Here is a 26,926-nt window from a genome sequence, read left to right on the forward strand (position 1 = left end):
TCTTTTCCTTGCAATATCTAATTAATGAAAAGTTGTTATAATTTCATGTTCCAACTATTCCTTAAAAAAGTGTTTTTGATATTACGCCAATGACATTTTTAACTTACCTTTTATACATGTACAAAGTTTTAGTTTTTGTGTTACTACCCCAAGCTTCCATAAGTGGGCCAAAAATTACCCGTAATCATTTCCTATGGAATTTCATGGGAACCTTTGATTATTGTCAACTGCGACTGTCAGGAAAATATATTTTATTGAACACAAAGAGTGTAACACGTTAAGAAGATTATTTTAAACAGCAAGAACTAGCAGGCAGCACACATTTACCACTTACAGTGATTGTGTCACTGTAGATAAACAGCTTGTGCTGTTCAGGGGGAGGTTCAAATTTCTACAGTAGATGCCAAACAAGCTTGTCATAGCCAAAAGTTCTTCTGAGTCTGTGATGCATGCATCCCCTATGCAAGAACTGGACGGGTTTGTATTGGGAGACAGTCAGGGGAAGAAGTTCAGAATCTGGGGGAAATCCCGGTCCAGCAGTTTTGCACTAGGTTCAAAAAGACAAGACGCAACATCACCACAGATAATGTTGCCTCCTGTGCAGTGTCTTCTGAAGAGGTTTACAGCACAGAGTTTGCATTCAGCGGTACGGCATAGAGGAAAATACCAGAAAGGATTTAAAAAAAAAACACAATTAATCACATTCTACGGTTTGTTGGCACCTACACCTGCCAGTGTAAAACACAGAGGTGGCCCATGGTGCTGTGGTGCAGCTTCACATTGGTATCTGGTATCACAACTGCATGACGGGTCGTCCTCACCGAGCTCTCAAAGGAGCTTGCTGCATCACATATGAGAAGCCGGCTGGAAGGTTGCTCCCAACGGCAAACCACAGTCACAACTGGGCCCCAGGAAAAAAAGCCAATCGAAGACAACAAGATTTCAGATCCAAGTAACGAAGATCATAAAGTCAGCAGTCGGTGCGACAAAATCAATGTACCTGTGTGAAGGGATTACAGCCAGAAATAGGTCAAAACTTCATACAGACAGGAGGACAAAGAAAATATAAAGAGAGGAAGTATCACTCATACCGACACACAAACAAAATGGATGTTGACATTGTTCTGTTGCTGGTTTGGATTTTTTTTTTTTCATTTCCGATTTTCAAAATGTGAAAAAAATATTTCAAACATCAAATCATTCTTGTCTGAACCAAAATATAGTATAAAATATAACACAAATGATTATTTTTAATCACAATAACAAAAGCGGCATAATTAACACAGGCCATTTTTGACCCACTTATGGAAGAATGTTGGGTCCAGTCACTCGTGCATCCAAGGGTTAACACGCGTCACCCTGCAAAGGTCCAGGACCAGGTCACACTTGCTCCGCTCTCCTCGTGCATGAACTGAAACACTTGTGTGAGGGACATCTATTTCATATACTAGACATTCAGTCTGTAAAAAAACAACTAAAATAAGGTATTGCATTAAATGAGCACTTTGGCTGTTTTCACACTTTAGTCACATGTATAAATAAAACGTGTTTCACACAGATAACAGGTCAACATACAGGTCACGCTCTCTGTAGGTCAGGTAGTTCATCAGCCTTGGGGGGAAGGGACCAGCAGCCATAGTTTCAGGGTCATTCAAGGTCCTGAGGCTCATGTGACTTCTGATTACCAGTCGACACAAGTGCTGCAGAGACCGTGGCTTCCCTTTGGACACAGAAACACACATAACCTCCAGCTTTTTAAATCACTTTTCAAAATGTCATGTTTTTCTCTGCTTTAGAGTGCATGTTTTGCACGTTTTTCTTATCTACAGACTTGTCTCTGCAGTTTTACCCAGTATGTCAGAAATCTCATCCCACTCCGGCCTCCTCTGCAGGATTTGTCTGAGCTTAAAACAAATGCTGACATGGCTGACGTAGTCCAGTAGCATCCTTACCACTTTGCCTACAACGTGAGCAAGGCATGATACTGACACAAACTCACAGAACTGAAAAAGAAAAGAAAAGGGAAGTGACATATTGTAGAGGTTAGCTAACAGATGGTCTGTGTGTCTGCCTGTAGTGTCTCTTACTGAGATGACTTTAGGTTGACTGTAAATCTGATAGGCTTGGTTATGCAGCTCAGTCCAGGTACTATCCAATTCTTCACTGTCACCATGACCGCACTGGAAACACCTGTACGGTTGCAGAAATCCGATAATGAAATTGATGAATCTGAACTACATATCCTCTGTAAATAAATCGAATATTGACTAATTTCACAGCAGGTATACGTGCTTGTAAGCGTGATATCCACTGTTGAGCAGCAATCGCAGCATGACATGGTCTCTGAAGCAGTACTGCAGTGCTGTGGGGAACACCGTGTTGCTGATCACTCTGAAATAACAGTTAACCTCTGCTCCATGGGACAGCAACAGCTCCACCAACTCGAACCTGGTTACAGAAATAAAAAAAGAAGATTTTAATGCCTCTGCTGTAACACAGCGCTGCCAATACCAGAAATGATAATAGTCAGAAATGACATGTACTGTATAGTCAAATTACATTTATAGTGATGTTAAAAAAAATATTTGCCTAATCGTACTTCCTGATTTCTTACTGTTTTGCATATTTGTCACACTGCCTGTGAGCATGTTTCAGATAATAGACAAAGCTAACCTGTGTAAACACTAAATATTTTACACAGTAATTGTCCTTTAAATCTAATAAGTGGTTGGCTTTGACTAGGCCACATTTTGGTAAACATGACATAATCATTGGAGTAATATTGGTAGGCCAAGCACTCCAGGAAATGTCGGCTTTACAAAGGCTTTGTAAGCCTTTTCAGACTGATATATAGCAATGACTTTGTTTCTCATCTGTTCTTAAGTTTCTTTAAATTTTAAAACAACGAGCTGATTTTTGAGATCTTTTAGCCTCCTTTACTTTTTCACACAAATTCCTCATTCAGTAGATAATAATCGGGCCTGGGTTTGAATAGTGAATAGTGACTAAATTCAGCTTTCTATAAAAATATAGTTAATTACAGTTAAATTGCACCAAGCAGGTGCAATTACTTTTTCACACTGGGCCAGATTGGTTGGACCAGCTTTTTCCCTTAATAAATTAAATCATTGTTAAATAACTGTACTTTGTATTTACTCGGGTTAGCTTTGTCTAATTTTAAAATGTGTGACGATAGGAAACATGCAAATGTGACAAAGAAATCAGGAGGGGGCAAATACTTTTTTACAGCACTGTATGTACATACGCTATTTACCTCTCAGCACGTATAGCAACCAGTATGCATCGCAGTGGATCCAGGTCAGTTCTCGCGCCAGCCGCCAGCAACCTCTCCGAACAGGTTACATCACCGTTGGATACAGCGAAGTAGAGAGGCGTTTTCCTGAGGTCCCCGTAGTTCTCTGCAGCATTTACAGTACTTGTGCTTACAAATATAAACGACTTTTTTAAGAGGACTGGAAACTTCATCATTTTAGAAAATCCCAACATCACCAAGCATTGACTTTGCATATTGCTCTACATATATAGTCCAGTGTATAGATGTTTAGTCCTGTGTTCAGATGGATAAACTTCACACTGATTTGCATTTTTTGCAGTGCAATGTCGCAAATATGAACCACAACTTTATCAGTGATGGGAGCTGAAGCACCCTTCACAGTCACTGAAGAGATGTTTTCATCTGCACTTGTTTTTTGCATGTGCGTGCATCTTTGCATTTACCGAATGTGTGTATTTGCGTGTACCGCTTTAGTCCTGCATAATTTAGAAACTCACTATGAGAACTAAATGGCCTGAGTTGATGTTGTGTGCACGTGCGCATCCAGCTGATTCGTACCAGAGATGTGTGCATGTAGCAGGGCGTTGACATCATAACCCTTCTGGATAAGCAGCTCTAGACACTGAACCTGCCCCCCGTCTGCAGCAGAGTGGACAGGGCTCTGGCCTGAGAGGCGAATAGCTCTCTTTGTGGTGATAGGGATGAGAGTCCTCAGGATTCTGAAGAGAAAGAAGATCGGGTGGGTGGGAGATAAACAGGAAGAGAGCGGGGCAAAACACAAAACAGAACAGAGACAAAAATGTTCATTAGATCGTGGTGTGAGCTCTACTGTTATTCAGTGACAGAAGTGAAAAACAGTGATAAACAGAGGGCTCTTTGTGGCGATGAGTACAGAGAAAGCACTGCAGCTGCGGAGACAGATGCTTTACATTCAAATTGGCTGCAAAATTAGAGGAAAGTGTTTTTGGTCAAGTTATTTATTTTGGGGATTATTAGTTAGAATGTTGTTGAATGTAGTCAGATGTTATTGGGTTTGAGAGTGAGCTTAAAGTTGCATGAACTCACAGTATGTATCCTTCATACGCAGCTCTATGGATGGGCAGCTGGCAGGCGTAGCTGGCAACATTTGGGTTGGCTCCGTGCTCCAAAAGCAGCTTGACACAGTCCAGGTTTCCAGATCCGGTTGCATCATACAGGACTGTGTCTCCATTGCTTGCCTGGGCATTCACATCACCACCTAGTGGAGTTCAGAGAAAATACAGCAATGTCTGACCCGTCAGGAGGTTTTTATGAGGCATGATACAACATATACTGTTTTACCGTGGTGTATGAGTATGTCTAAAACTTCAGAGTTGCCATGTTCAGCTGCGATCCCCAGCGGTGTCACGCCATGACCGTCTCTGCTTGTTATTTTGGCTCCATGTCGGAGTAACAGCATCATAATAGCTGCACAACCCTCCTGGGGTGAGGGATAGGACACACATGAACACAGAAGGAAAGAAAGGTAATAAAAACTAGAGAAAAATAAAATTTTGTGCTTAAACCTGAACTTTGAGTTTAGATTCAGCTCCATTCACCTTTGCTGCCTCGTGAATGGCCCTCCACTTGGTGAGACACACCTGCTCTACGAAGGCCCCGCCCATGATGAGGGAAAGAACCATGTCGTATGAGCGTTGTCTCACTGCTGCAAAAATGGAAAACAAAAAATGATTCCATTAAAAAAAAAGCATAATAATGAAGGTGTTGCGTCAGCTGTCTGAGTGTGTTGTGCTACCGATTAGCAGAGGTGATTCATTCCTGCTGTTGTTGTTGTGCGGTGAAGCTCCGTGCTTCAAAAGTAGCTTGATGTTTTCCACCTGGCCGGCCTCAGCTGCCAGAGTCAGAGCCGTATCACCGTCCTCCGTCTGCTCCTCCAGGGTCAGGTCGGTGGATTCCAACACTGCAACAAGAACACCATTAAGACTGCGTTAAAGGTGGAAATCTACTCAGCCCACTGCTCCAGTAATTGTAGCTTACATTCCACTAAATAGTTTGATCAAGCTGACATCACACTGGTTTTCACTCTCACCCTGCAGCACTGTGTGGAGGACATCTGGCTGCAGCTGCACAGCTGCTGCGTGCAGAGGCAGCCAGCCCCTGCTGTCACTCTCTCTGAAGGCAGACGCGCAACCTGACAGCTCCTGCAGCGCATCCCCATCACCTGCCAAGATACAAACAAGAGCCACAAGGAGACTCATAGGGAAACATTTTTAATATTTTTGACCAACAGTGAGTTTAAATGTAGGCGCGCCCGCCTTGTACGTCTTTTCTTAATGCCGCATGCAAAAGGCAAACATGATTAAAGGGAACGTTACCTTTTTGAATGGCTGCCATAATCTTCATAAACTCCACACTATTTGTGTTTTTCCTATGAAAATGAAAGCGTTTACTCTGGAAACACTATGATAGAGCTTCATTATACTTTTGATTGCTGATTGCCTTAAAATTTTGTTAATTTGGAACATAAACAACTCCTAACAATACAGTTAGGTCCATAAGTACAGGTTAAGTATAGTAAAAGTTCATATAATCTTGGTTTTTTCCACAATTGTGCAGGCTCTTTTCAATGTTTTCTGGCAAACTTTAATCTGGCCTTCCTGTTCTTGAGCATAACCAGTGGTTTGCACCTTGTTGTAAACCTTCTGTATTTACATTCTGCTGATTGTAGACTTTGACAATGGTACGCCTACCTCCTCAACAGTGTTCTGACTTGGTTAGATGCAGGATGAATTATGTGCATAGGGCTGTATTCTCTGCTCGGATTCAGCCAAATGCTGCAAAAGTGACTGGATGATGCTTCAGAATGAGAACAGATCGTGATCTGAAGCATACTGGGAATGCTACTCAAGCTGAAAGTCTGCATTTCAATCACATCTGGATTGTTTCATTTAAAACCACTGTGACATTGTATGCGGGCAAAATTACAAAATCTGTATGATTGTCCAAATACTTATTGACCTAACTGTCAATTTTCATTAATAATAAACATTAAAGACCCTTCTTGGTTTTCCATACCTATCTGTTTGCACTGAGCATGGCAGCTTGTAGGCATCTTGAATGCTCTCTCGAATAGCAAACTCAATCAAGTCTTCATTTATGGCCTCCTGTTCAAAGTCATCCATTTCTATATGTAGAGACAAAAGCAAGAGAAAGGGGCACTTGAATTCTTTTCATAAATAGGAGTTTTGCGTACAGTATGAAGGTGAATTATACAATGTAGAAACCTTATCAGTCTGTAGATCGTGCTTTCTGCACAGCATGCAACTTTCTGGCACGGTATCACCACTATTCATGCAGGACATAATCATGCTAATGTAAAGCAGTCCTATTGGAAATTACACAACAAACTTAACTTGCATTTCATGTTAGTCATATTAGTCGGTCTCACCGGTTGATCTGAATAAGTCCCCTTGAGGTCTCCAGCTCACAGCCTGGTTGTGTTTTTGTTTTGCAGTGTGTTAAGCTGTTTGGGTTATATTTAGATGTGACCTGCTTTAGATGACCTGCCTCAGCTCAGACTATGCCTTCCACGTCTTCTCTTACAACTGCAGCAGACAAAGTACTTCTGCACTGTGTGTTCAGTCGAATGAAGTTATTTGTTCCCATGTAATTGAAACACGCAAGCTTGTGAGAAGTTGAGACCTGACTTTTGGAAACCTGCATTCATTGCATTAGCTCAAAATAATAAAATGATGAAGAAGTTCTACATATAATTAATAATCTTAACAATATACATCCCAGTAATGTGAATGAAGAAGTTGAATCAGATGTATGCAAAAGAAGGGATACTTCCCTTCCAAAGCTGCTTACATGGAAAGACAGTGAAAGGACACATGGCTGCAGCTGATTTCTGATTGATTTGCATAATTCATTCCTGTATAATGTTGGAAAAAATAGTGGAAAATGTCAGTGGTAATTTCTCAAAGCCCAGAATGATCTCCACATTAACAGTCTCTCAACCTTAAGTATATTACACTTATGCCCATATCTAGCAGAAAGGGACTGAGCTGATTTGGCCTGTTTGAAGTTTTGAAAAAGTGGGGGATATTTTGCCCCCTAATTATTTGATGATCATGATTCATAGTAAAATTTGATCATAAAGTAATAAAAGGGAAAGCAGTTACAGCAAAATGTTTAAAAACCATAAGCTGCCAAAGTCTGGGGAACTGACATAGGAGAATTTTTGGAAAAATAGATACAAAAGGGAAATGGATATTAACAAATTAACTAACTACAAAGAAACAAACAATTTAAGATAGCTTTAATCAAATCCAAAATAACCAAAAATGTAATTAAATATCAAATTATGTTAACGGCATATTGAAATTAAATCATTTCAATATTTTTTTATTCAATAAAATTCTTTTAATGACTTTAACGAGAGCTTTAACAAAGCAAGAAAACAAAACAAAAACATGGTTAATCATTTAATATAAAGTGGCTGTAAACAGTATTGTCATTAAATAATATTTATTTTTTTATTTTTTGATGCATAGATCTTGCAACTAGAGTAATGTATATTTCATGGGGTTTCCCTCCCTGCGTCCAAGGGTTTCCATAAAAGGCCGTTTGCAGCTCCTCCCCCTCACTTTTGTCAGTCAGAGGGTGCAGGTGTTGGTAATGGATGTCAAGGTAGGCCAAACGGGCAGTGAGACCTTGTTTGATGGGATTTGATCTCATATCTTACTTAAAACGATGCTACTGTAATTGGGATGGGCTGCTAGCTTGCCCGCTGGCAAGTTCAACGTAAACTAGAGCTAGCTATCTTGGTTTTAACAAAATATCAGAGCAACTCTTACAAGTAATCCCAGCTAACTTGGCAGTAGCGTTGCTTGTGTAAATTTTTACAGTGTGACTAATTGAATTCCCTTATAATTTAATTTTTTTAAACAGTGGCCCATGCTTATGTCAAACTGTACTATTTATGCTATATTTGACAGTAAATTTAAGGTGGCACTTGGAGCAAGATTTTATTGTCATCAGCTAGTTTTATACTGGTTTTAAACCCTAAAAAATTATATATATAGCTACATTTATATAGCTTAAACAATACTGGGACTGTTAGACTTAAATGTGAGACTATGGTGAAATCTCATTTCTGCTGCTGCACACAAACGTCACCAATCCCAAATTTATTTTTATAACTCTAAATGACTATACATAATGTAAAGCATATACACTGTATGATGTAGCAATACTTTCATATTCATCCCAAAGGTGCCTTTTCTCCTCCTGAGTCTCTTGACAAATTTGACTCTCTGCTTTGAATATGGGTCACCAGTAACCGATCTCCATAGAGTGGCACTGTTGGTGAGTTGCTACAGGCTTCATGTATGTCACATTTGTTGTATGTTGCGGGGCTTTTCTTGGCCCAGAGTTAACCTCTGGAGAACTTACAGAAATCTTTTTTTCTTATTTCTGACAATATGATAACCAAAGAGGTCTGCTATGCTTGGATAAAAGAAATTTTTAGTTTTTAATCACAATTCTGTTGGATTTTTTTTTTTTAACAAAAACCTCTCTGATGGTCCCCATTTCCCCTATAGAAGCAGGATCTTCCCAGTGACTATTTGATTCCCATTAGTTATGTTCCCAACGAGGTGGTATGTATGAAATGAAGAAATATGAGCAAATTTATTTTACTATTTTTAATTTTATTTTTGTTTGACAAAGGTTGTTCATGGTTTTTGTACATGCCTCTCCAGGCTGGCACTTGTTGGGTGGTGCTAAATATCTATCCATTGGAGCAAAGTCTTGAGAGATTGACCAACAATTTTGGTGACAAATCCACCAACAGAGAAAGCCTACTTATTTTTATTGAAATTCTCCAAACTGTGTGGCTGAAGTTTGACCATATGAAAGTGGTGGGTAATCATCGACCTCATTCATTATATGCATTTCTGACAGCATATTTATTTTAAATAGCGTTTGGACTGTGACATGCATAGTTTTAAAATGAGATGTAGTTTAATTTGTAGAAGCACACTGGTTCACTGTGCAAGAGAACACTGAAACTCAGTTTTAGGCAGAAGTAATTTGTTTTTGTACACTTAATTGTGTAATTTAGTTATTTCAAATGAGCATGTTATCTGATTCCCACAGGAAATATTGATGCAGTACTTTGATTGCCACTATCAGGAACAGCACATACCATCTGGCCCTTACTTTGACTACATGGAAAACCTCTTACGTGGAGCTGATCGAGGACTATTTGATTTCTCATGTGAACCACCACTGTGCCCAAGTACTCGACAAACATTTACGACTCCTCAAGAAACATCCCAGTCACCACCTAACCTTAGAACTCAACAAACACCAGGTACAATGTTAATGCAGTTAATGCACCGGACTTGGGTGCTTTATGTAACGTAGAAAATAATGGGGGGAAGTGTACTCAGTTTTTTGTTTTGTTTTTTTTGCCATTTGCAGAGTTTCTGGAGGACGACAACTTGACGCCTTTGATTTTTGTCACCATCTCCATTGCAGTTTGTGTCATTGTTTGTGTGTTTTTGTGGCTGGTGAGTAAACCATCAAACCCCTAACCCAGTAAGTTTATCAACTTTCCTTGCCCTGAAATTCCCAAAAAATTAGTGAGTAAAATCTCTAACAGAATGCAACAGTTCAAATCGTTTTGTTTTGTTTTTTTTGGGGGGGGGTTTTCCCAGCAAGTACTGTTGAGTCAACAATTTCATTCATCCATGCTGGCTTATGGATAAATGCCAACAAAATGTTTGAGTTTAATACCGATAGAAAACACTTTATAGTGGTGTACTTTTATCAGTAAAATATGATCAATATGTTAAACAAACCTGCCAGACATTCCTATTTGGTATTAAAATTGTGTGCATGTTGGTGTAACACCTCCTTTAAGACATGCTATGTAGCTTCACAGGAAGCATTACTTCCACGAGTCTGGTTGGTTGGAAGTAGCGTTTGCAGTAATAAGAGGGCTAAGCATAAAAGCAAAGCGGTCTAAATTTACTGATCAATCTACACTTTTATTCTCATCTATTGTCATGAGCTTTTGGTAGTGACCACAAGTTTGAGTTCGTGGATACAAGCAGCAGAAAGGAGTTTCCTTCTAAGAATGGGCTCTCAGTCATTTGAGGAACTCTGAGTAGAGCTGCTACACATTGAAAGGGGTCAGTTGAGATTGTTCAAGCTACTGACTAGGCCTCCTAGGTATGTTGTTGTGGTCATGTCCCACCGGGAAGAGGCCGATGGACAGACCAAACACTCGCTGGAGAGACTACATCTCTCGGCTAGCTTGGGAATCTCTTGGTGTCACCCCCGGATGGACGAGCTGGTGTGGGGAGTCTGGTCTTCTCTGCTCAGACTGCTGCCCTTGCAACCCAAACCCAGATAAGCAGTGAAAGATGGATGGCTTGTTGCACAATGGCATAAGCATTAAGCTCAAAACTCTTTTTCCTGTGTACAACCTCTCCAGAAGTGCACTCTTGGCTTTCGGTTATTCAGGCAGATAACTGCATTAGTGCAGAAATGGTCCGTAATGCAAGCTGAGAAAGCACGGGACCACAGCTGTGCTGCTGCTTTTTAACAGTTCAAAGAGGACTGCACGGTCCTCTCTGGATAAAGAAACCCTAATTTGGGGTATCTATTTTGAACCTCTTCTAAAGAGAATCGCCCTTAGTGTTAAAACTTCAACTCAGCTGTACAGACTCTTGGCCTGTGTGGTCTAATAAAGCCTATTTCCTAATGAGTCTTCATTTTAGTTGGCACTTCCAGGAAGGCAATTCTTCTAAAGTTCAACAGCTCATCAAAAATTCAGCAGTACTTTGAGGCTGTTTTTGTATGATAAACATTATTTGGGTGCTCTTTTTTTTTTTTTCGTTTCTCCAGTCCAGGTCCCGAAGGCGTTTACATGTTTGCAGCACTGAAAATATTCAAATGCAACCTACTAAAATGACCCAAACTCCGACTGCCTCTCTGAAGCATGATTAATAAGAAGGAAGGGAAAAAAACTGGACGGCAGTAGAACGACTCTCTCTCCAGGTTGTTCTGTTGTTGGCACGAGTCTGCTGGATAAATGAGTGATCTGATGGCTTCAAGGCACAGACTAAAGCTGCTGTATGAGAGATTGCGGAATTCAACTGGTGCTATCTCGCAAACAACGCCACAAGACTCCGGTCTTATGTTTTTTGTTTTTTTTTTTATCTCTCAATTCTTTTCCTCCAACCTGATATCTGAGCAAGTGAAGCAAGAAGAGGGGAACCGTGGCAACAAAACGGGACATCTTTAGTTATGTGTTTGAACCAATGTGAATTAAATGAGATGATGCACAGCTGCATAATGTGTTTCTTTCTCTCCACTAGCTTACTGCTGCCACTTAATGGAGTTGATGAAAGTTCTTGCATTTTGTATGGCACAAGAAAACAGAATATGGATGTCATATTTATTTGTCATGAACAAACTGAGAATAGAGCTCTTTGAATGACAAATATTTTTAATACAAATTAACTTATTCGTATAGTCATAGCGTTGTTCGTCATGATTGTGCGCTGAGATGATTTCCGGGTCAGAGGCAGGACAAGGCACAAATGGAGAAATTAGTGGCTGGATAGCTGTCAAAAATTGCTTCTCATCCTGGCTGCTGTTTAAATCAGTTTGTCTGACGCTTCTGAAAAGACCAGGTTCTTTATCTGCTATTCTGAACTGGAGCCATTCAGGTGGTGATTCAGTTTGGGAGTCGCAGTTAAAAATATCATTGAAACCTCAAATCAAAATATCATTACACTGTCATCAACTGGCCGTTTCCCTGTGGTTAGAGATCGGCCTTTAACTGGAGTATATTTACGCAAGTCCACACATGGAATTCTTGCTTTCTAAAATGTAATGTATAAAAATGCACTTCACAAGTGGGTTATGCAACACCTATACGTGCAATAATGTGTATTTTTGAGCCCAAGTATGTCCAAAATAATCAAAAAATATGTAAACGGTAATAGGTTACAGCAAAAAGTACTGCATCAAAGAGCACGTCTGAACTACCTCATCTGATTTTCACTTTCCAAACAACAGCTTGAGGAATAACCTTGACATATTCTAAGCGAAATATTCTCTCAAGAGAACAAGCACCCACTTTATCCTGACGAACAAATTGATATGTGGGAGTTTATGGAAAAGTCTCAGACAGCGTCAGTGTGCGACATAATGACTCAGCCTGTAGGCGGCCACTCCAACACGTCAGAAGTCCGCCAGTTTGTCTGAAGTGAAAGCAGACTGCCGGCCCATCCTCAAGTTTCACTACACGCTTGGACATTACACCCACAGACACACAGAGATGAGCTCTGTCTTTGGACTGAAAAAACTGAATTTCATGCACTGCATTTGAGAAACTTGGGATTCTTTCTCCATATGAGGAAGAAAGTAAGTATGTCCTTTAATTTTTTAATGTTTTTAACATATGTAATATGTGTAACTGTATACGCTTCCATACTGGCATTGATTTTTCTTAACTTTGCTCATTAAATAACAGGAATATTATTTTATATTAATATTTCCTGCATTCTTTGTTTTTTGTCAGCTGCTTACTTGTTATGAAATGCCACTGTGTTTTTTATAAAGAAATGTAGCCTTGTGGTTTTCTTCAAGCTGACTGTTTTATTAGATAAGTGCTAAACTGATAAAGGGAATATTACAATCATATAACATTACAGGACTACATCAAAAAGTTCATGTTATGAAGCATGCTTTCTTTTTGAGCTGCATTTAAAAGCAGTTGAATGTTATTAAGAGATCTACAGTAAATGCTGCACGTACTGCTGCTGCAGCACTCTTCAAGAGGCAGTAACGTGACACGCTAAGAGGAGTAAAAAAAATTGATTTTTTTTTTAAAGGATAAAATGCATTTTGCATTAAATGTGACACTAACGAGTTTGCACATTCATTTATTAATTCATTGTTTATCGTTTTAAGCAGTGAGTTTTAAACTGGGAGTGTCACTTTACTTCACTGACAGTCTAAAATATATGTATCGTAAATTTACTGTAATATTGACAAAAATGAGAAAAAGGTTATACTAGGTAAAGTAGATCATTAAAACAGTTTCAAATTTAAATAATAATAATAATTGGATCCACAGGTTTAGCTCCATTTCTAGTCTTAAAATGTTGCCCAGCCTTTTATTTATTGGCTTTTATGCCTGGCAAAGATATTGGAATCCTCACCTTTAAGTAAGGGGGGGAAATTGATTATCCTGTAATACAACCACACTACCCTCAAACAAAACACTGAGGTTGAACTGGTCAACTTTCATTTCAGGGATGTGGTAAATCAATGCTCAGTAACAACACCGCAGCAGATGTCGATTGCTGTACCTTATGTAATGTAAGGTATACATTTCCCCCTCAGATCTTGAAAGCACCTTGTCTCCTCCTGAGTCTGGTAACAAGTTTGAATCTTTGCTCTGGAAAATTTGGGTCACCAATAACTGATGATGTGAACAAGCTGCCAGTATTGGTGAGTTACTACAAGACTGATACACATCATATTTATAGTGTGTTGACACATGAACTTCTGTTTTGTGCTTCATGTTAAATTATCTCTGTAAGAGCTTCCATTCCTGATCATTTGTAGTAAAAACAAAAATCCTTCCCTGTCATTAATTCCTCTGTAGAAGCAGAATATCCCCTATGATTATGAGATTCCTGTTAGTTACATTCCCAAAGAAGTGGTATGTATAATGCAACGTGAGAGAATCAAATATAAAATTGGTTTGAATTGAATCAAAGCTGCTCATAGTTCTGTTTCTCCGTCTTCAGGCTGGCACCTGCTGGGTGGTGTTGAATATCTATCCACTGGAGCAAAGTCTTCGGAAGCTGGCCAGCACGTTTGGCACTATCTCCACCAACAAAGACAACGTACTCCTCTTCATTGCAATGCTCAAGAGTTTACGCTTCACCTTAGACCACGAGAGGCTGGTGGGTAATCAGACACTGTGGTGTATGCTGCTCATCTTCTCTGCAAACAGTACTTGAATTTGTGCCTTTGTTGATTGTAAAATTTAAAGTATCAGTGATCAGGTCGAAAGCCCTTTTGGCAGTGTGTTGGTGTGCGTGTAGCACGACATGTTGTAAAATCAAAGTTACCTGTGATATTGTGCAGACCGTTGGGTGCCTGCACTCGTATGTATATCTCCATCAGGTAACGCTTAGAAATGTTCAGGCCTACAGGGCATGTGGAAACACACTAACACTATGCTAGTTTTGCAAATAAGCCCTGCAGCTTAATTTTATGCCAAATTAATGTAATAACCTAGACAGTGAGGGACTTGTTTTAAGGAACATTTAATTGAATAACTGAGGTATTTAAGGTTGGCTTGTTGTCTGATTTCCCACAGGAAATGGCGATGCAGAGCTTCCAGTGTCACTATCAGGAACATGGCTTACTGACTGGTCCTTACTTTGACTACATCAGAGACTTTTTACACACTGCTGCTCAAGGACCAACTGACTTCTCCTGTGAGCCACCACCATGCCTTAGTACTGAACAAACACCAGGTACAGTCCTCACTTGCATTTAAAGTTCAGATTTTTTTGTGAAAGCTTCCAAAATAAAGTAGATTATTGGAGGGGGAGGCATTCGTTTAGGATTAGGAATCCAGCTGTGTACAGTAATCAGATATGCAGCCTTAAGGCAGAAGCTTTTCTTTACAAAAAAAAAAGAAAAGTAATTTGATGACCTCTCAAAAACAAAAGGTATTGAAATGACCAGTCCCTAGCTGTAACTAAGATTGATTTCCATCAGAGTATTCTGTCACACATTCAATAAGGGGATTGGTCTGCCCTCTATCATATTTCTAAGGTGTAAGTGTGATTGGTTACATTGTCAATAACGTCCTCCTTGCAGGGGTTCATGAAGGGAATCGTGGGGATGCTTGGTCGAGAAGATCTCCCCTGCTTTTGGTTCTCATCCCCTTCATCACTTGTGTTGCTCTCATAGTGTGGTTGGTAAGTGAATTTAGACTTGAGGCTTCCGTCTGCTGGTCTTTGTGGGTTAGGCTAAAAAAGCCTGGCTGTTAATGTGCCCTCATTATATTGAGCACTTCCAGGAAGGAAGTTGTAAGGTTAACAGCTCATCAAAAATTCATTAGTAATCTGAGACTCTGTTAACGTAATAAAACCCACTTTTCAGATTTACTTTCTGTCATATGAAACTGTATGACCAACACAGGCTTGGTGCTTTTCTTGTTTTCCTTGTTTGTTTTTTTTTTTTAATTTTTAGGTCAAGTCTGGAAAGCGTTTACCAGTATGCAACACTGAAAATAGCCAAATGGAACCTTCTGACACGATCCCAACTGTGTCTATCTCCATCCCACTTCAAACACTCACCCACGCTGCTGACGCTCAGCCAGAGCGGGAAGCGATTGCTGAACATGAAAGTGGATGAAGGACGTTTAATAAAGAAGGAAAAACTCGGACAGCAGCATACCAACTCACTCTCCAGTCAGCTGGATAAATGAGTGGTCTCCTTTGCTTTCACTCATCTGAGCGCAGGGTCCACAGCTACTCTGCAAGAGCAAACCCAAGCTGTTGTGGAGGCAGGTGTACTACAAAATTCCCCATCGGCACTTCTTTGGTAGCTGATTATCTTTCAAAATGGCTGGCAAAGCACAGATTTTCCTGCCTTGGGTTCCGCTGGCCTATTTTGTGACAACCAGATTCAGTTTGTTTTTCCTCACACTCTGGACTAATATCTTTAAGGGGTTTGTGCTTCACTTTGAAGCTGCAATCAAAAAAAAGTATCGCTGGAGCTTAAAATCATGTAATCATCACACGTCATCCACTTGTTGACTCTGTCTGGGCGGTTGCCAAGACCGCCCTTTCACTGCTTCGCAACAACCTGATTTCTACAAACAGAAAAAGACGTACAGTCACATTAATGCTATCTTGAAAGGAAACAACTAAAATGCTGTTGCTGCGTTTTATCTCACGCAGCCTGTCCTGTACTTGTTGTTGACATTATTATGATCTGCGATCTGTCGCAAATTGCAAACCTGCTACTCACAAACAACACACTGAGCAGTTCAACAAGTGTCCCACTTTGTGTATCAAAGATCTGACCAGATGGCAGATAGCCATCGCCAGAGGCACTTTGAATCCAGTCATTGTATTTTCAAAGCCGTTGCCCAGTGATCTATAGCTGCTGCTCAGCCGCAGTGAGTGTGTTAGAGGTTTTAATGCCTTATTCACTGGGTCAATCATGTTCAGTCATGAGAACATGACTCCCCGAGTGTGAGCGCTCTTGTAGTGCATGTGTCACAGACGGAGCGAGAGACAGTGCAGACAGGACGAGGGAAAGTGAGGGAGATAGGGACTGATAGATAGATGGACGGATGAGCTCAGTGAGAAGCATAAGGAGGGCTTGTTCTCATCACAAAAGAACTGGCCGTAGGCTGGAGGAAATGCCAGTTACAAACACGACTGATGTGCACAGATCCCTATGAATCAACAGGCTAAGAATCCTTCTAGACCGCAGGCTAAGCACCCTACAGAGCCCGGTTAGTATTCAATAACAGTTGACTGTATTTGAATGATTAACTTCCAAAACACACCCATGAAATATGGATATATCTTTGGTAAAATGTCTTTCTGTCGTAGACTTTGTGTAAACAGTGTTGTCTTTATAGTGAACCGTTTGTAAAGGTTCATATTTGTATTTTGTGAAAACATGTTATTTGTGTGTGAAGTATTTAAGTTATTTGGTTACGTGTTTCACTTACAAAAATGTTTCCAGCTGTTTTAGTGATGCAAATGATGAACACGCCCAATTATATCGTGAATGTACAGGAGCTAGACAAAATACTGTGAACGCAGAAAGGAAAGCGCGTTGTAACTCTCACCAAATTCAGAAATCCATCATTTTGCACTGCAGGGGTCTGATCACATTTACAAATTACTATATTTAGATACTGTCCCCATATTTGAAAACTGTTTGTCTTGGATTTCCTCTGTTTTTCCTGAGGTTTTTCACCTATACAGTTCATCTGACTGACATGGCTGGAGTTTGGGAGGAGCATTTTAACTGTTTTTTTTTTTCCTCATATTGATAGTTCACATGCAACATTGTTGATTGTTCAGTATCTTTTATACCCAGACGAAAGCAAATTTTACAAGATGTCAGTCACCACATTGGACCTACTATAAATCTGTTACAGTGTAATTATTTGCAGAGAGCCTTTCCACTCTCCTCTGCTTGTAGTTTCTTATTTTCTCCACATTTTGCTGTGCTCAGGAGGTTTCTGGGCTTCAGCCCTCCAGCAGTGGGTGTTTAACTCCCAGCCAATAAAAGTTTTCTGGCTTTGAGGGTGGGGAAACGTGGTGACAACATTACACGCCTCCGTCTCACTCCTCTGCTCTCTGTCTGTGTTGTGAATGTCTGTACATCTGTTCCTCCAGAGGCACATAGTTAAAGCAGAGTGGCCAACTGGCAATGCTGCACCTTGCTGTAAAGGTGTGGCTGTGTTTGTTGTCTATAGGGTGACCGCAGTGAAATAATCAGAAAATGTTGTTTCATCTCCCTCGTGTCATTCACCCCTTTTTTTTTTTCTTTTTTTTTTTGGTTATTCTGTTGTTGAGGAGGCAAAAGTGGAGAAAAGCTGGATGTAACATCTGTAATTAGCATAAAGTGTATACGATACTGTCGCCTTTTACTGTAGTTTTCATTGCAATAGAATTTTTTTTTTTTTTTTTTTAAAGGAACTTTATTTTTGCTAATCCATTTAAATGGCTACTAAGCAGATGTTCTGCCGGTATTGTGCATATATTCTGATTTGTCATCAAAGTGAACCAAGTTTGTTGCCTTCCTGAAATCTTTGTAATTGAAATGGTAGACTTCATGTTCAGGCATGTGAAGTTTATTTAACACTGGGCTTGATAAAAGGCCTCCATTCTTTTCTTTTCTTTTTTCTTCTTCGGGGAATATTTCGACATGCATGACCTCTGAACAAAGTATTGTATTCAGAGAGAATGGTGTTATTCCAAAGGGACAGAGGTTTATTTGGAGAATTTTTCCACATTCTGTTTTTCTTCACAAACGACACTACCACCCATAAAATGTCTCTGTGACTGTTGCAATAAAACTAATTCATGAAGTTATGTTCAACAAAACAGTGCATTTGGGCTAAATGTTGTTAGACTATAAATGATTACATTTTTCGACAAAGCACCTAAGATCTTGTAAGATTTGGTGTACACAAGATGAATTACTTGACGTTTACATGTCTTTAAGACACACCTAATAATATAGAATAATTAACTTTTAATTGACCATTTAATTTTCTTACTTGCAGACCATGGCCAGCAGAAATCGGGTTATATTGAAAAGCTTTAGGTAAATATTCTATTCAGCCTTTTAATTTATAGGGCAAATAGTGTATATGCTAAATCACCACTTCCTTCGGTACACCTTGATAGTGTTGGATTCAACCCCCTTTTGCCTTCAGAACTGCTTTAATTCATCATGGCAATAATTCATCAGGTGCTGGACACATTCCTTTCAGATTTTGCTTCATATTAACATAACAGCATCACACAGTTACTGCAGATTTGTTGACTGCACTACACCGCCACCACCAGCCTGAACTGTTAATAAAAGGCTGGATGGATTTATGTTGTTTATGCCAAACTCTGACCCTATATCATCAGAGTACCAAAAATGGTCAACTTTATTATCCCCAAAGGGCATTTTCTGGTACACTAGCGGCAAACAAGCGTGCAATGAAAAATATCAGACACAAACAAGAAAAACAACAACAGGACTCCACAGTTTAGCTGACAGGATTGGTACCTGGTGTGGTCTGCTGCTGTTGCCCATCTGCTTCAAGGTTCAAATTGTGCAAAAGCAAAGATTGCTGCTGACTGGTTATTTTCTCTCATTTTCTGCACCATTTTCTATAAACCTTAGAGATGTTTGTGGGGAAATCCCAACAGATCAGCAGTTTCTGTACTCAGAACAACCTGTCTAGTAGCAAAAACCATGCAAAAGTTACTTATATTACGTTGCTTTGTTGACTCTCAATATAATGCTTGGTTTATATTGCCTGATTAGATATTTGGGTTAACAGGCAGTTGAACAGGTGCACCTACTAAAGGGGCAAGTGTGTGTATATGAGCAGCTAGTTGTTGTTGGTTTTTTTTTTTTTTTTTTTGGGGGGGGGTGTTTTGTTTCTCTTTTGTCCCAGTCAAAAACAAAAAGATTTCCAACTAAATATTTATACACAGCCTGTTCCTAATGCTGGTTTACACTGCACTGGATTCATTATATGAAGCTCGCCTCCTTGTCAATTGACTCACTAATGTAATAATTTAAAGAAACTTTTCATAGTTTTTCTTCCTCCTCCTGAACAATGAAGATTTTGGTGCTTTTATATTGTTTAGGAACATCCGCCGGATGTACCCGGACTTTTGTTTTGGAAAGCCGCTGCTAAGCGGTCGCCATTATTCTTCCTGGCTTGACGCTCAAGCTAAAGACGGTTTATTACTTTAAAAACGTTACATTTCGATTTAAACTGTTACAGTGTGTCTGGTGCTGTCGGTTGACCGTCTCTTGAAGTGGTGACGCATCCTGAGCACAGTATGGAAAAACGCTCTCATACTACAAGTAAGTTGCTAAGCTAACGCTTGTAAGCTATCTGTCGCTATCCGCCACCGAGACAGGCGGTGAGAAAAGAAGATGCAACGCCATCCATCTGTTGCAGTAAGCAGACACTTTCCTCTAAACCTATAGCCACCCTGAATGCAGTTACATCTCTCAGGATATTTTTGAGCGCTGTTTGACAAGTAGTTACATGGCTAACTAGCTCAGGAGGCTAAAGCTTTTAAATTAAAACATCCATCCTCCGGATGCACTCGTTTGTCTTTGTATATTATCGTTTACGCTAACTCCCACGAATAACGGTAAGATGAGCCCAACATCTACTTGAAGTTTGAATCCAGCTCTGCAGAAAATTGGCGCTCATTCTCTACACTATTGCACACGCACACGCAGGCGTGCACTTTTTCAGACCCTCTGCGGCTTCTCTGCAACCTTCAAAAGCCTCCCGTTTGCGCTACAGCGCCCCCTACAGGCAGCAATGGCACAACCCCACAAATGGCACAACGTCTGAAGTTTTTCTATGACCAAAACTCGCCAATTTGCTATCACTGACACAGGGCGGATTTGTGCTAAGTTTGTGGGTGTGGATGCCGGAGATTACATTTTTTTAATATTGGCCTCATAACAGCACAGTAAGAGCCACATTATGCAACGTAATGTTTTCAAACTCGTTTTCAGGTGCCCTTCCCTTGGCCTCCCTTCGCCTTATGGCATCTCCTCTGCAGCTGACATATTCGTACATCTGGCAGGTCGTACGGCAGAAAAACGTTAAGCAGTATGGGAAAGTGGAGGAGTTTGTGACCATGGTGGTACAGACTGTTCCTGACCTCATGAGTTTCAAACAGACTGCCCAGCTGATCTTGGGGCTGAGAGCAAGGGTGAGCTGTTTGTGTGTCTGCATCAAATGCTAGTTGATGATTATGAAGCTGAGAGTAATCCATAAATTGTATGAGTCTAGATCAGTGGTTTTTTATTTATTTATTTTTTACAAGCCTCCTTTACACTACAATTGGTGGCGGGGGGCAGTTAATACAATCTGTATGGTGACTAATGTGCTCTTGTGCTGCAGATCATTTTGGATTTGCTTCGTAAAGACGGTCCACCGGATTCTAAGGCGATACAGACTCTTATAAATAAATTAAAGGTCTCCACATTATCAGGGGTAGGTGTGGAAAAAAAACTATTCTGCTTGAAAGTTTCATTTGCAATTTTTTTTTAAATGCGTGGATTAAATCTGAGTTTAAATGTTTCCTCTGCTGCAGAAGGATGCAGAAGTGGAGAAATCGCAAACAAATTTCATGGTACTGGTCCAGAATCTGCTTAAAAACCCTACTGAGAGGAAGCGCTTCTTCAGGGTAAACATGCTAATGTGGTATTATACAGGCACTGGTTGTAACCCTTGTATTTCCTCTTTTGTTGTCAGTATAGTGTTTAGAGATATGCCATTTACTGTTTACAACATGGTTAAACATTTTTTTCCCTCAATAGGAAGTGTTCCCTGTTCAGTATGGCACAAAGTTTGACACAGCACTGCAGACTCTGATTGCAGGCTTAGTGTGCAAGCTGGAGCAACTTCTTCCTATGCCCAATTTGTCCCAGGTATGCCTTTGTGATACATTTATGACATTTATCCCAGGGCTCTCACAGCAGGGTGGGCTACTTTTTAGAGATCCGACATGTCTTTTCTCAGGATCTAAATTCAGTTGCAAAACATGCTGTTGCAGACTTTCAGAGTGTTTATCCGGTTCCGTAATTGGCCACAACTAAAGCAGAATATAATTCTTATTCATCTTAACACTGATTAAAGTGTCCAGACACGCTAGGGTGTCTGCTGTACGTCTCTATGCCATGGATAATGGAGCACCTAATTATTTTTTATCATAAATGTAGGTCAGAGTTAGAAAATTAATTGTCTGTCTGTTTGACACTGATAACAGAAATTTTAAAGTCTCTATTTAAAGGTTTTTATTTGTCTAATGTGAAAATGTAGACAAATGTAGACTCAAATCCCTGGAAGGGCTGTGTCAAAAAGGGCATCCGGTATAAAAATCTGTGCCAAATCAAATATATGCATTAGAGCAGGGCGATATGACCAAAAATATTTATCACGATATACATTTGAAAATTTGCGATAACGATATAACTGACGATATAATTGACACTAGACAAAATACTTTACAACTCCACAACTTTATTAGTGCAAAAAACCCCATCAATGTATTTTCACTTAAACAAGCAGCTGTTTTTTTTATGTGCATTAAAGTTATATAAAAATGTAACAGTGCAAATTCCTCGCTGACAGTTTAACCAAAAGGCATTTCCAGTGGAAATTGGCCGACATATCCTCAGCATAACCATGTATAACATCCACAAAACTTAAAAAGAGGTGATAAACACAAAATACGGTAATATTGTGTTGAAGCACAGTACGTATCACTCCGCGAGGCGTCTGCCTACGCTCCGACAATCCATCAAGCGGTGTGGGTTCGTAGCTTAGCAAAGTCGTACTAAAACATTTGACAGATTTTCGAGCGCTGTGTACCACATAAAATCGTTTCAAGGTCAGTAAACACAACCAGAATTCATACATAAGGCACACGGGATTATAAGGGGCACTGTCGATTTTCAGAAAAATCAAAGGATTGATTTTAAGTGTGCCGTATTTTCCAAAAAACACGGTAATAACGACGGCCCGCTAGCATGCTCTACCAAAAATAGTGCTTTGTTGTGTATCTGACGGACGAAAGTCAAACCAGTTCCACACCATTGAAGTTGCAGCATTTTTACAAACCAATTCTGGTTCATCCGTTTCATTTAACGATCCGCTTTCACTTTTCACATTCTACGTCGCCGCCATTTGCGTATGCAAACCTAGTGCGCATGCGTGTTTTACCCATATTCTATCTCGATATTTCATTTTCCTATCGTTGCCCAAAATTACACCGATATTATCGTGAACGGTATGATATAGCCCAGCCCTAATGTGCATCCATCCACTGTGCCGAGTCTTTTCTTATAAGGAAGCAACTGAAAGAAGCATTAATTAATTTCAATGCCTGAACTTCAGCTTGGTGCCATGATTTCAACGGAGCCCAGTGTTCTGGAGGCATGTGGAGGCTTTATCCCTGATCCAGTGGATCTGAAGACACTCCTTCTACACCAGCAGGCCAAAGGACTCCTTGGTGTTAAAGGTATACTTTAGGCTGTGTAAAGATTGAAAGTTTTTGTTTTTTTAATTTTTATTCCTTTTTTTATCAAAATATAACAACAGATATATGGGTGTCTAAGCTTGTTGGTATTATAACTCGTTCAGTTCAATTTAAAAAATGTGCACTTCTTTTTGTGCAGCCACTATCTCGTCTTCAGTGGGCGACTGTGTCCTCTCTTCACTTGCCTTCCGGCCCAAACCTGTTGATCCACCACCAGAATCTCCAAAAACAGTAGAGGTCACAGCTAAAGAAACAAACCAAACTTCCGTCAGTGACACCGAAGACGTGGCTGTAATTTCAGATGACCCTGACAGCCCAGCAGTCAACATTTACAGTCCTCCGCGCAGGGGGCGGTATGATTTTAAAACACTTTATAGCTCTGCATCAAAGGAAAGGAGTGTCACAACAGCAACTCAAAAGGAGAATTTGGTGCAGAAAGAGAGTTCTGCACAAGAACAGCCTGCTCCAACTCCGCAGAGCAAAGAGAATAATGCACCCCAACCGCCACCATCAGAAGCAGAGAAACCAGCACCACAGCCACTGCCTTTGAAATCAATCCCTTTCAGGGTAGTTACGGTGCCGTGCAAAACTGCTCCCACTTTACCAAATGCAGATGGTGCGGGAACAAAAGATGGCCAGAAGCCCCAGACTCAGCGTGTCACTTTGCATCAGTGGGTGTCACAGATAGCCTCCAACTCTCTGTCACTCCCTGCCCTGCCACCTCTTCCTCCACCCAGGCTGAGTGCTGGAGATGATGCAAGGCCAAGCATAAGAAGAAAAAAGCAATTTAGGCCTCTGGGCGACAGGTTTACTTGCAGTGTGTGTGATAAGAGCTTCCCCTATCAGTCCAAGCTGATGGACCACGAACGAATTCATACAGGAGAGAAGCCTTTCCACTGCTCAGCATGCAACAAAAGTTTCCGAACACAGGCTTTCCTCAACAACCACCTCAAGACCCACAACGCATCTCGTCCTTACGCTTGTGGGCAGTGCGGGAAGTGTTTCACAAAACTCCAGAGCCTGACGAAGCACATTCTCGCCCACAGTGGGCAAAAGCCATTTTTTTGTAACATCTGCAACAAGGGTTTCACGCAGTCCACCTACTTCAAAAGACACATGGAGTGCCACACAAGCCAGATGACGTTTCCTTGCAAGCACTGCAATAAAGTTTTTCCTACGGCTTTCAAGCTGTCGAACCACGAGCGCTGGCACACCAGAGATCGCCCTCACATGTGTGAGCGCTGCGGGAAGAGATTCCTCGTCCCCAGCCTGCTGAAGAGACACATGGGCTACCACATTGGCGACCGCCAGTATCTCTGTTCCCAGTGTGGAAAGACCTTTGTCTATTTGTCTGACCTGAAGAGACACCAGCAGGACCATGTCCCCAAAGCAAAGATCCCATGTCCTGTCTGCCAAAAGAAATTCTCCAGCAAGTACTGCCTGAGGGTTCACCTGAGGATCCACACCAGAGAAAGACCCTACCGGTGCACTATATGTGAAAAGACCTTCACTCAGGTTGGCAATCTAAAGGTCCACATCAGGCTGCACACCAATGAGCGGCCCTTCAGCTGCGATGTGTGCGGGAAGACTTACAAGCTGGCATCCCACCTGAACGTCCACAAAAGGACACATACGTGCAAGAAGCCCTGGACGTGCGACACATGCGGGAAGGGATTCTCTGTCCCCGGACTTCTGAAGAAACACGAACAGCTGCACACGAGAGAAGCCAACCCTGATTTCTCCGGTAAGCGGAGGCACAGGGGTAAGCAAAAGAAGCTCTCCCTCAAGAGGAAGTTTGATGAGGAAGAGGAGGTCAGCGATGATTATTAACTGAAGAAACGCTGACATTTCAATAAAAGTGTTTTAATGTTGAGGCACTGAGTCATTAAAGTGATGTTAGGAATCATTGACTCTACAGACCAGAGTTATAGCGTGCTATAATCAGTGCCTGACTAGCTGGAGCATCTTAATGAAGAATCCACTGTTTATGTTCTTAAAATAAGGCAATGTGACAAATTAACTTTAGGTGATGAAGTTAGCCAAAATGTCACATTATCTGGAAATTAAGGTAGCCAAGAGCATTTCTGATTGTGAATTAAAATGTTGTTAATCATTTTATGTAGAAACAAAAGTCATGTTCATTGATAAAAATGTTTTCCCAGCATCATGCTATTGAAGAGGCTATCTAAATATAGCAAACACTTAAGAGATGAGTATCATATAAACAAAAGTATTTCAGCGCATGTGACTGTAGATAAACTGCTGTGTAATAAAATGCTGTAGTGTTGCCACGAAACATTTTAACTTGTCCTATTCTTGTGGAAATTTTAGTAATTAAAACTACTTCCACCACATGCTTTTTTTTAAAAAAAAATGAAACATGAACTGTAAGCCTTTCAAATAGTTTTAGTGATATAATTCATGTATTTGTGATTTAAAACTGATAGTTGTTTTGTGTGTGTGTGTTAACGTAATATCAAGAAACAGACAACCTTTATTTCATCTGTGCACAACCATTTAACCTTATGCAAATATGTGATGAGGTTGTTCTGTGAATTCCATTTTTGTTTATGTAACCCCCAAAGAAATATACTTACTCTCAGTATTTTTGTGATGTTTTTCAGTAAAATAAATATTTGTGGCAAACATCTCTCACTGGTGTATTTTGTTAAATTTTAATTCACGACAACAATATGCCCACCGTACTGTCTTCTGAATGTCCTGAATTTAGATAGCTTTAGTATGTAAACAACATGCTTTAAAAAAAAACAAAATAACTATAATAAAGAAAAATGCCTCTATTAGTGTATCTGAATATACAGGCAGAAGGTTTATTGTAGTTCTTACTAGTAGTGTTGAACTACTATACTAAGTGTATATTTTTTTATTAGTTTCAGTATTGTTTTATATTCTTAGTGTAATATACTATATATAGTTCAGACTGTGTCTGAAGTCTTTTTTTGCTTTTTTTTTATTATATTACCAAGTATGTTTTCATATGTTTCAATAAATTGCTGCAACCGTTTCCCATTCATGTTAAAAATGTTTTATGGTAAATGGTCTGTATTTATATAGCGCTTTTCTAGTCCCAAAGCGCTTTACACAACCTGTCATCCACCCATTCACACACTGGTGATGGCAAGCTACAATGTAGCCACAGCCACCCTGGGGCGCACTGACAGAGGCGAGGCTGCCGGACACTGGCGCCACCGGGCCCTCTGACCACCACCAGTAGGCAACGGGTGAAGTGTCTTGCCCAAGGACACAACGACCGAGACTGTCCAAGCCGGGGCTCGAACCGGCAACCTTCCGATTACAAGGCGAACTCCCAACTCTTGAGCCACGATCGTTTTAAACCTAGTTTTATGTGACTGTATAGTAAGCCTCCTATTAAAGACAGTGGTCCAGGAACAGCTAGCTCGCTTTCTTGTAACCATTTGTACGACAGCACGGTAAAACCGCTTACAGGTCCTCCTATTTTATTTATTTATATATATCGCCGGAACCATAACTAAAGAAACCGTCGGATTTTAAGTGTGCCACTTCCAACCGAAAAATGATGCCGCTTGCTCTTTTTTAACTTCATGGAAACGCCCTGTCGCGGTGCCGTCCAGTGTTGCCAATTCCTCAGTAAGGGAAATCACTATTGGCTGTCCTAAAAGTCGCTAGAAGTCGCTAAATGACGTCATCGTCATCTAATTAGCATAATTGGTCATGCTAATATAATTGGTCATGCTAATGTATTGTAACCTACCCTGTTGGAGAGAGA

At 40.4% G+C, this 26,926-nt stretch overlaps 3 protein-coding genes across 5 annotated transcripts; 2 read left to right on the forward strand and 1 right to left on the reverse strand.

Moving 5' to 3' along the window:
* Positions 1-1,453: 1,453 nt before the first annotated feature.
* On the reverse strand, positions 1,454-6,831 carry asb15b (ankyrin repeat and SOCS box containing 15b). 2 transcript variants are annotated; one of them, XM_005930398.3, is made up of 14 exons: positions 6,723-6,831; positions 6,350-6,458; positions 5,650-5,702; positions 5,364-5,495; positions 5,070-5,234; positions 4,873-4,979; positions 4,616-4,754; positions 4,361-4,532; positions 3,854-4,014; positions 3,275-3,419; positions 2,293-2,448; positions 2,088-2,190; positions 1,850-2,003; positions 1,454-1,720 (listed from the first exon to the last, which is right to left on the reverse strand). In XM_005930398.3, exons 2-14 carry the CDS (start codon positions 6,454-6,456, stop codon positions 1,551-1,553), a joined length of 1,764 nt encoding a protein of 587 aa, XP_005930460.1. In that variant the 5' UTR covers positions 6,457-6,458; positions 6,723-6,831; the 3' UTR covers positions 1,454-1,550. The 2 variants fall into 2 exon arrangements, with proteins under 2 accessions (XP_005930460.1, XP_042080089.1); XM_042224155.1 differs by having other exon boundaries at positions 1,850-2,190.
* Positions 6,832-7,893: 1,062 nt separating this feature from the next.
* On the forward strand, positions 7,894-19,487 carry LOC102312533. The gene is made up of 13 exons (XM_005930400.3): positions 7,894-7,966; positions 8,552-8,644; positions 8,881-8,937; positions 9,040-9,198; positions 9,437-9,653; positions 9,764-9,852; positions 11,195-12,721; positions 13,706-13,813; positions 13,971-14,027; positions 14,116-14,274; positions 14,694-14,853; positions 15,203-15,303; positions 15,578-19,487. Exons 7-13 carry the CDS (start codon positions 12,710-12,712, stop codon positions 15,740-15,742), a joined length of 762 nt encoding a protein of 253 aa, XP_005930462.2. The 5' UTR covers positions 7,894-7,966; positions 8,552-8,644; positions 8,881-8,937; positions 9,040-9,198; positions 9,437-9,653; positions 9,764-9,852; positions 11,195-12,709; the 3' UTR covers positions 15,743-19,487.
* Positions 19,488-19,588: 101 nt separating this feature from the next.
* si:dkey-14d8.1 (zinc finger protein 697) lies at positions 19,589-25,522 on the forward strand. Of its 2 annotated transcripts, none has more exons than XM_005930405.2 (7): positions 19,589-20,050; positions 20,627-20,826; positions 21,018-21,110; positions 21,211-21,303; positions 21,437-21,547; positions 23,016-23,139; positions 23,297-25,522. In XM_005930405.2, exons 2-7 carry the CDS (start codon positions 20,656-20,658, stop codon positions 24,985-24,987), a joined length of 2,283 nt encoding a protein of 760 aa, XP_005930467.1. In that variant the 5' UTR covers positions 19,589-20,050; positions 20,627-20,655; the 3' UTR covers positions 24,988-25,522. The 2 variants fall into 2 exon arrangements, with proteins under 2 accessions (XP_005930467.1, XP_005930466.1); XM_005930404.3 differs by having other exon boundaries at positions 19,590-19,954.
* Positions 25,523-26,926: the final 1,404 nt, after the last annotated feature.

This window comes from Haplochromis burtoni, unplaced genomic scaffold (assembly GCF_018398535.1).
Source record: "Haplochromis burtoni strain Fernald_Lab_line unplaced genomic scaffold, NCSU_Asbu1 Contig_129, whole genome shotgun sequence".
Classification (NCBI taxonomy): Eukaryota; Metazoa; Chordata; class Actinopteri; order Cichliformes; family Cichlidae; genus Haplochromis; species Haplochromis burtoni.

Excerpts from the sequence above, each read along its gene's own strand:
- asb15b (XM_042224155.1), bottom strand. The coding sequence starts at position 6,456 with ATGGATGACTTTGAACAGGAGGCCATAAATGAAGACTTGATTGAGTTT. Across the intron at positions 5,703-6,349 it reads TGCTCAGTGCAAACAGATAG|GAAAAACACAAATAGTGTGG; the intron begins GTATGGAAAACC and ends TCATTTTCATAG. Across the intron at positions 4,533-4,615 it reads AGACATACTCATACACCACG|GTGGTGATGTGAATGCCCAG; the intron begins GTAAAACAGTAT and ends GAACTCCACTAG.
- LOC102312533 (XM_005930400.3), top strand. Across the intron at positions 13,814-13,970 it reads TGAACAAGCTGCCAGTATTG|AAGCAGAATATCCCCTATGA; the intron begins GTGAGTTACTAC and ends ATTCCTCTGTAG. Across the intron at positions 14,854-15,202 it reads TAGTACTGAACAAACACCAG|GGGTTCATGAAGGGAATCGT; the intron begins GTACAGTCCTCA and ends TCCTCCTTGCAG.
- si:dkey-14d8.1 (XM_005930404.3), top strand. The coding sequence starts at position 19,930 with ATGGAAAAACGCTCTCATACTACAA. Across the intron at positions 19,955-20,626 it reads AAAACGCTCTCATACTACAA|GTGCCCTTCCCTTGGCCTCC; the intron begins GTAAGTTGCTAA and ends ACTCGTTTTCAG. Across the intron at positions 21,304-21,436 it reads AGAGGAAGCGCTTCTTCAGG|GAAGTGTTCCCTGTTCAGTA; the intron begins GTAAACATGCTA and ends TTCCCTCAATAG.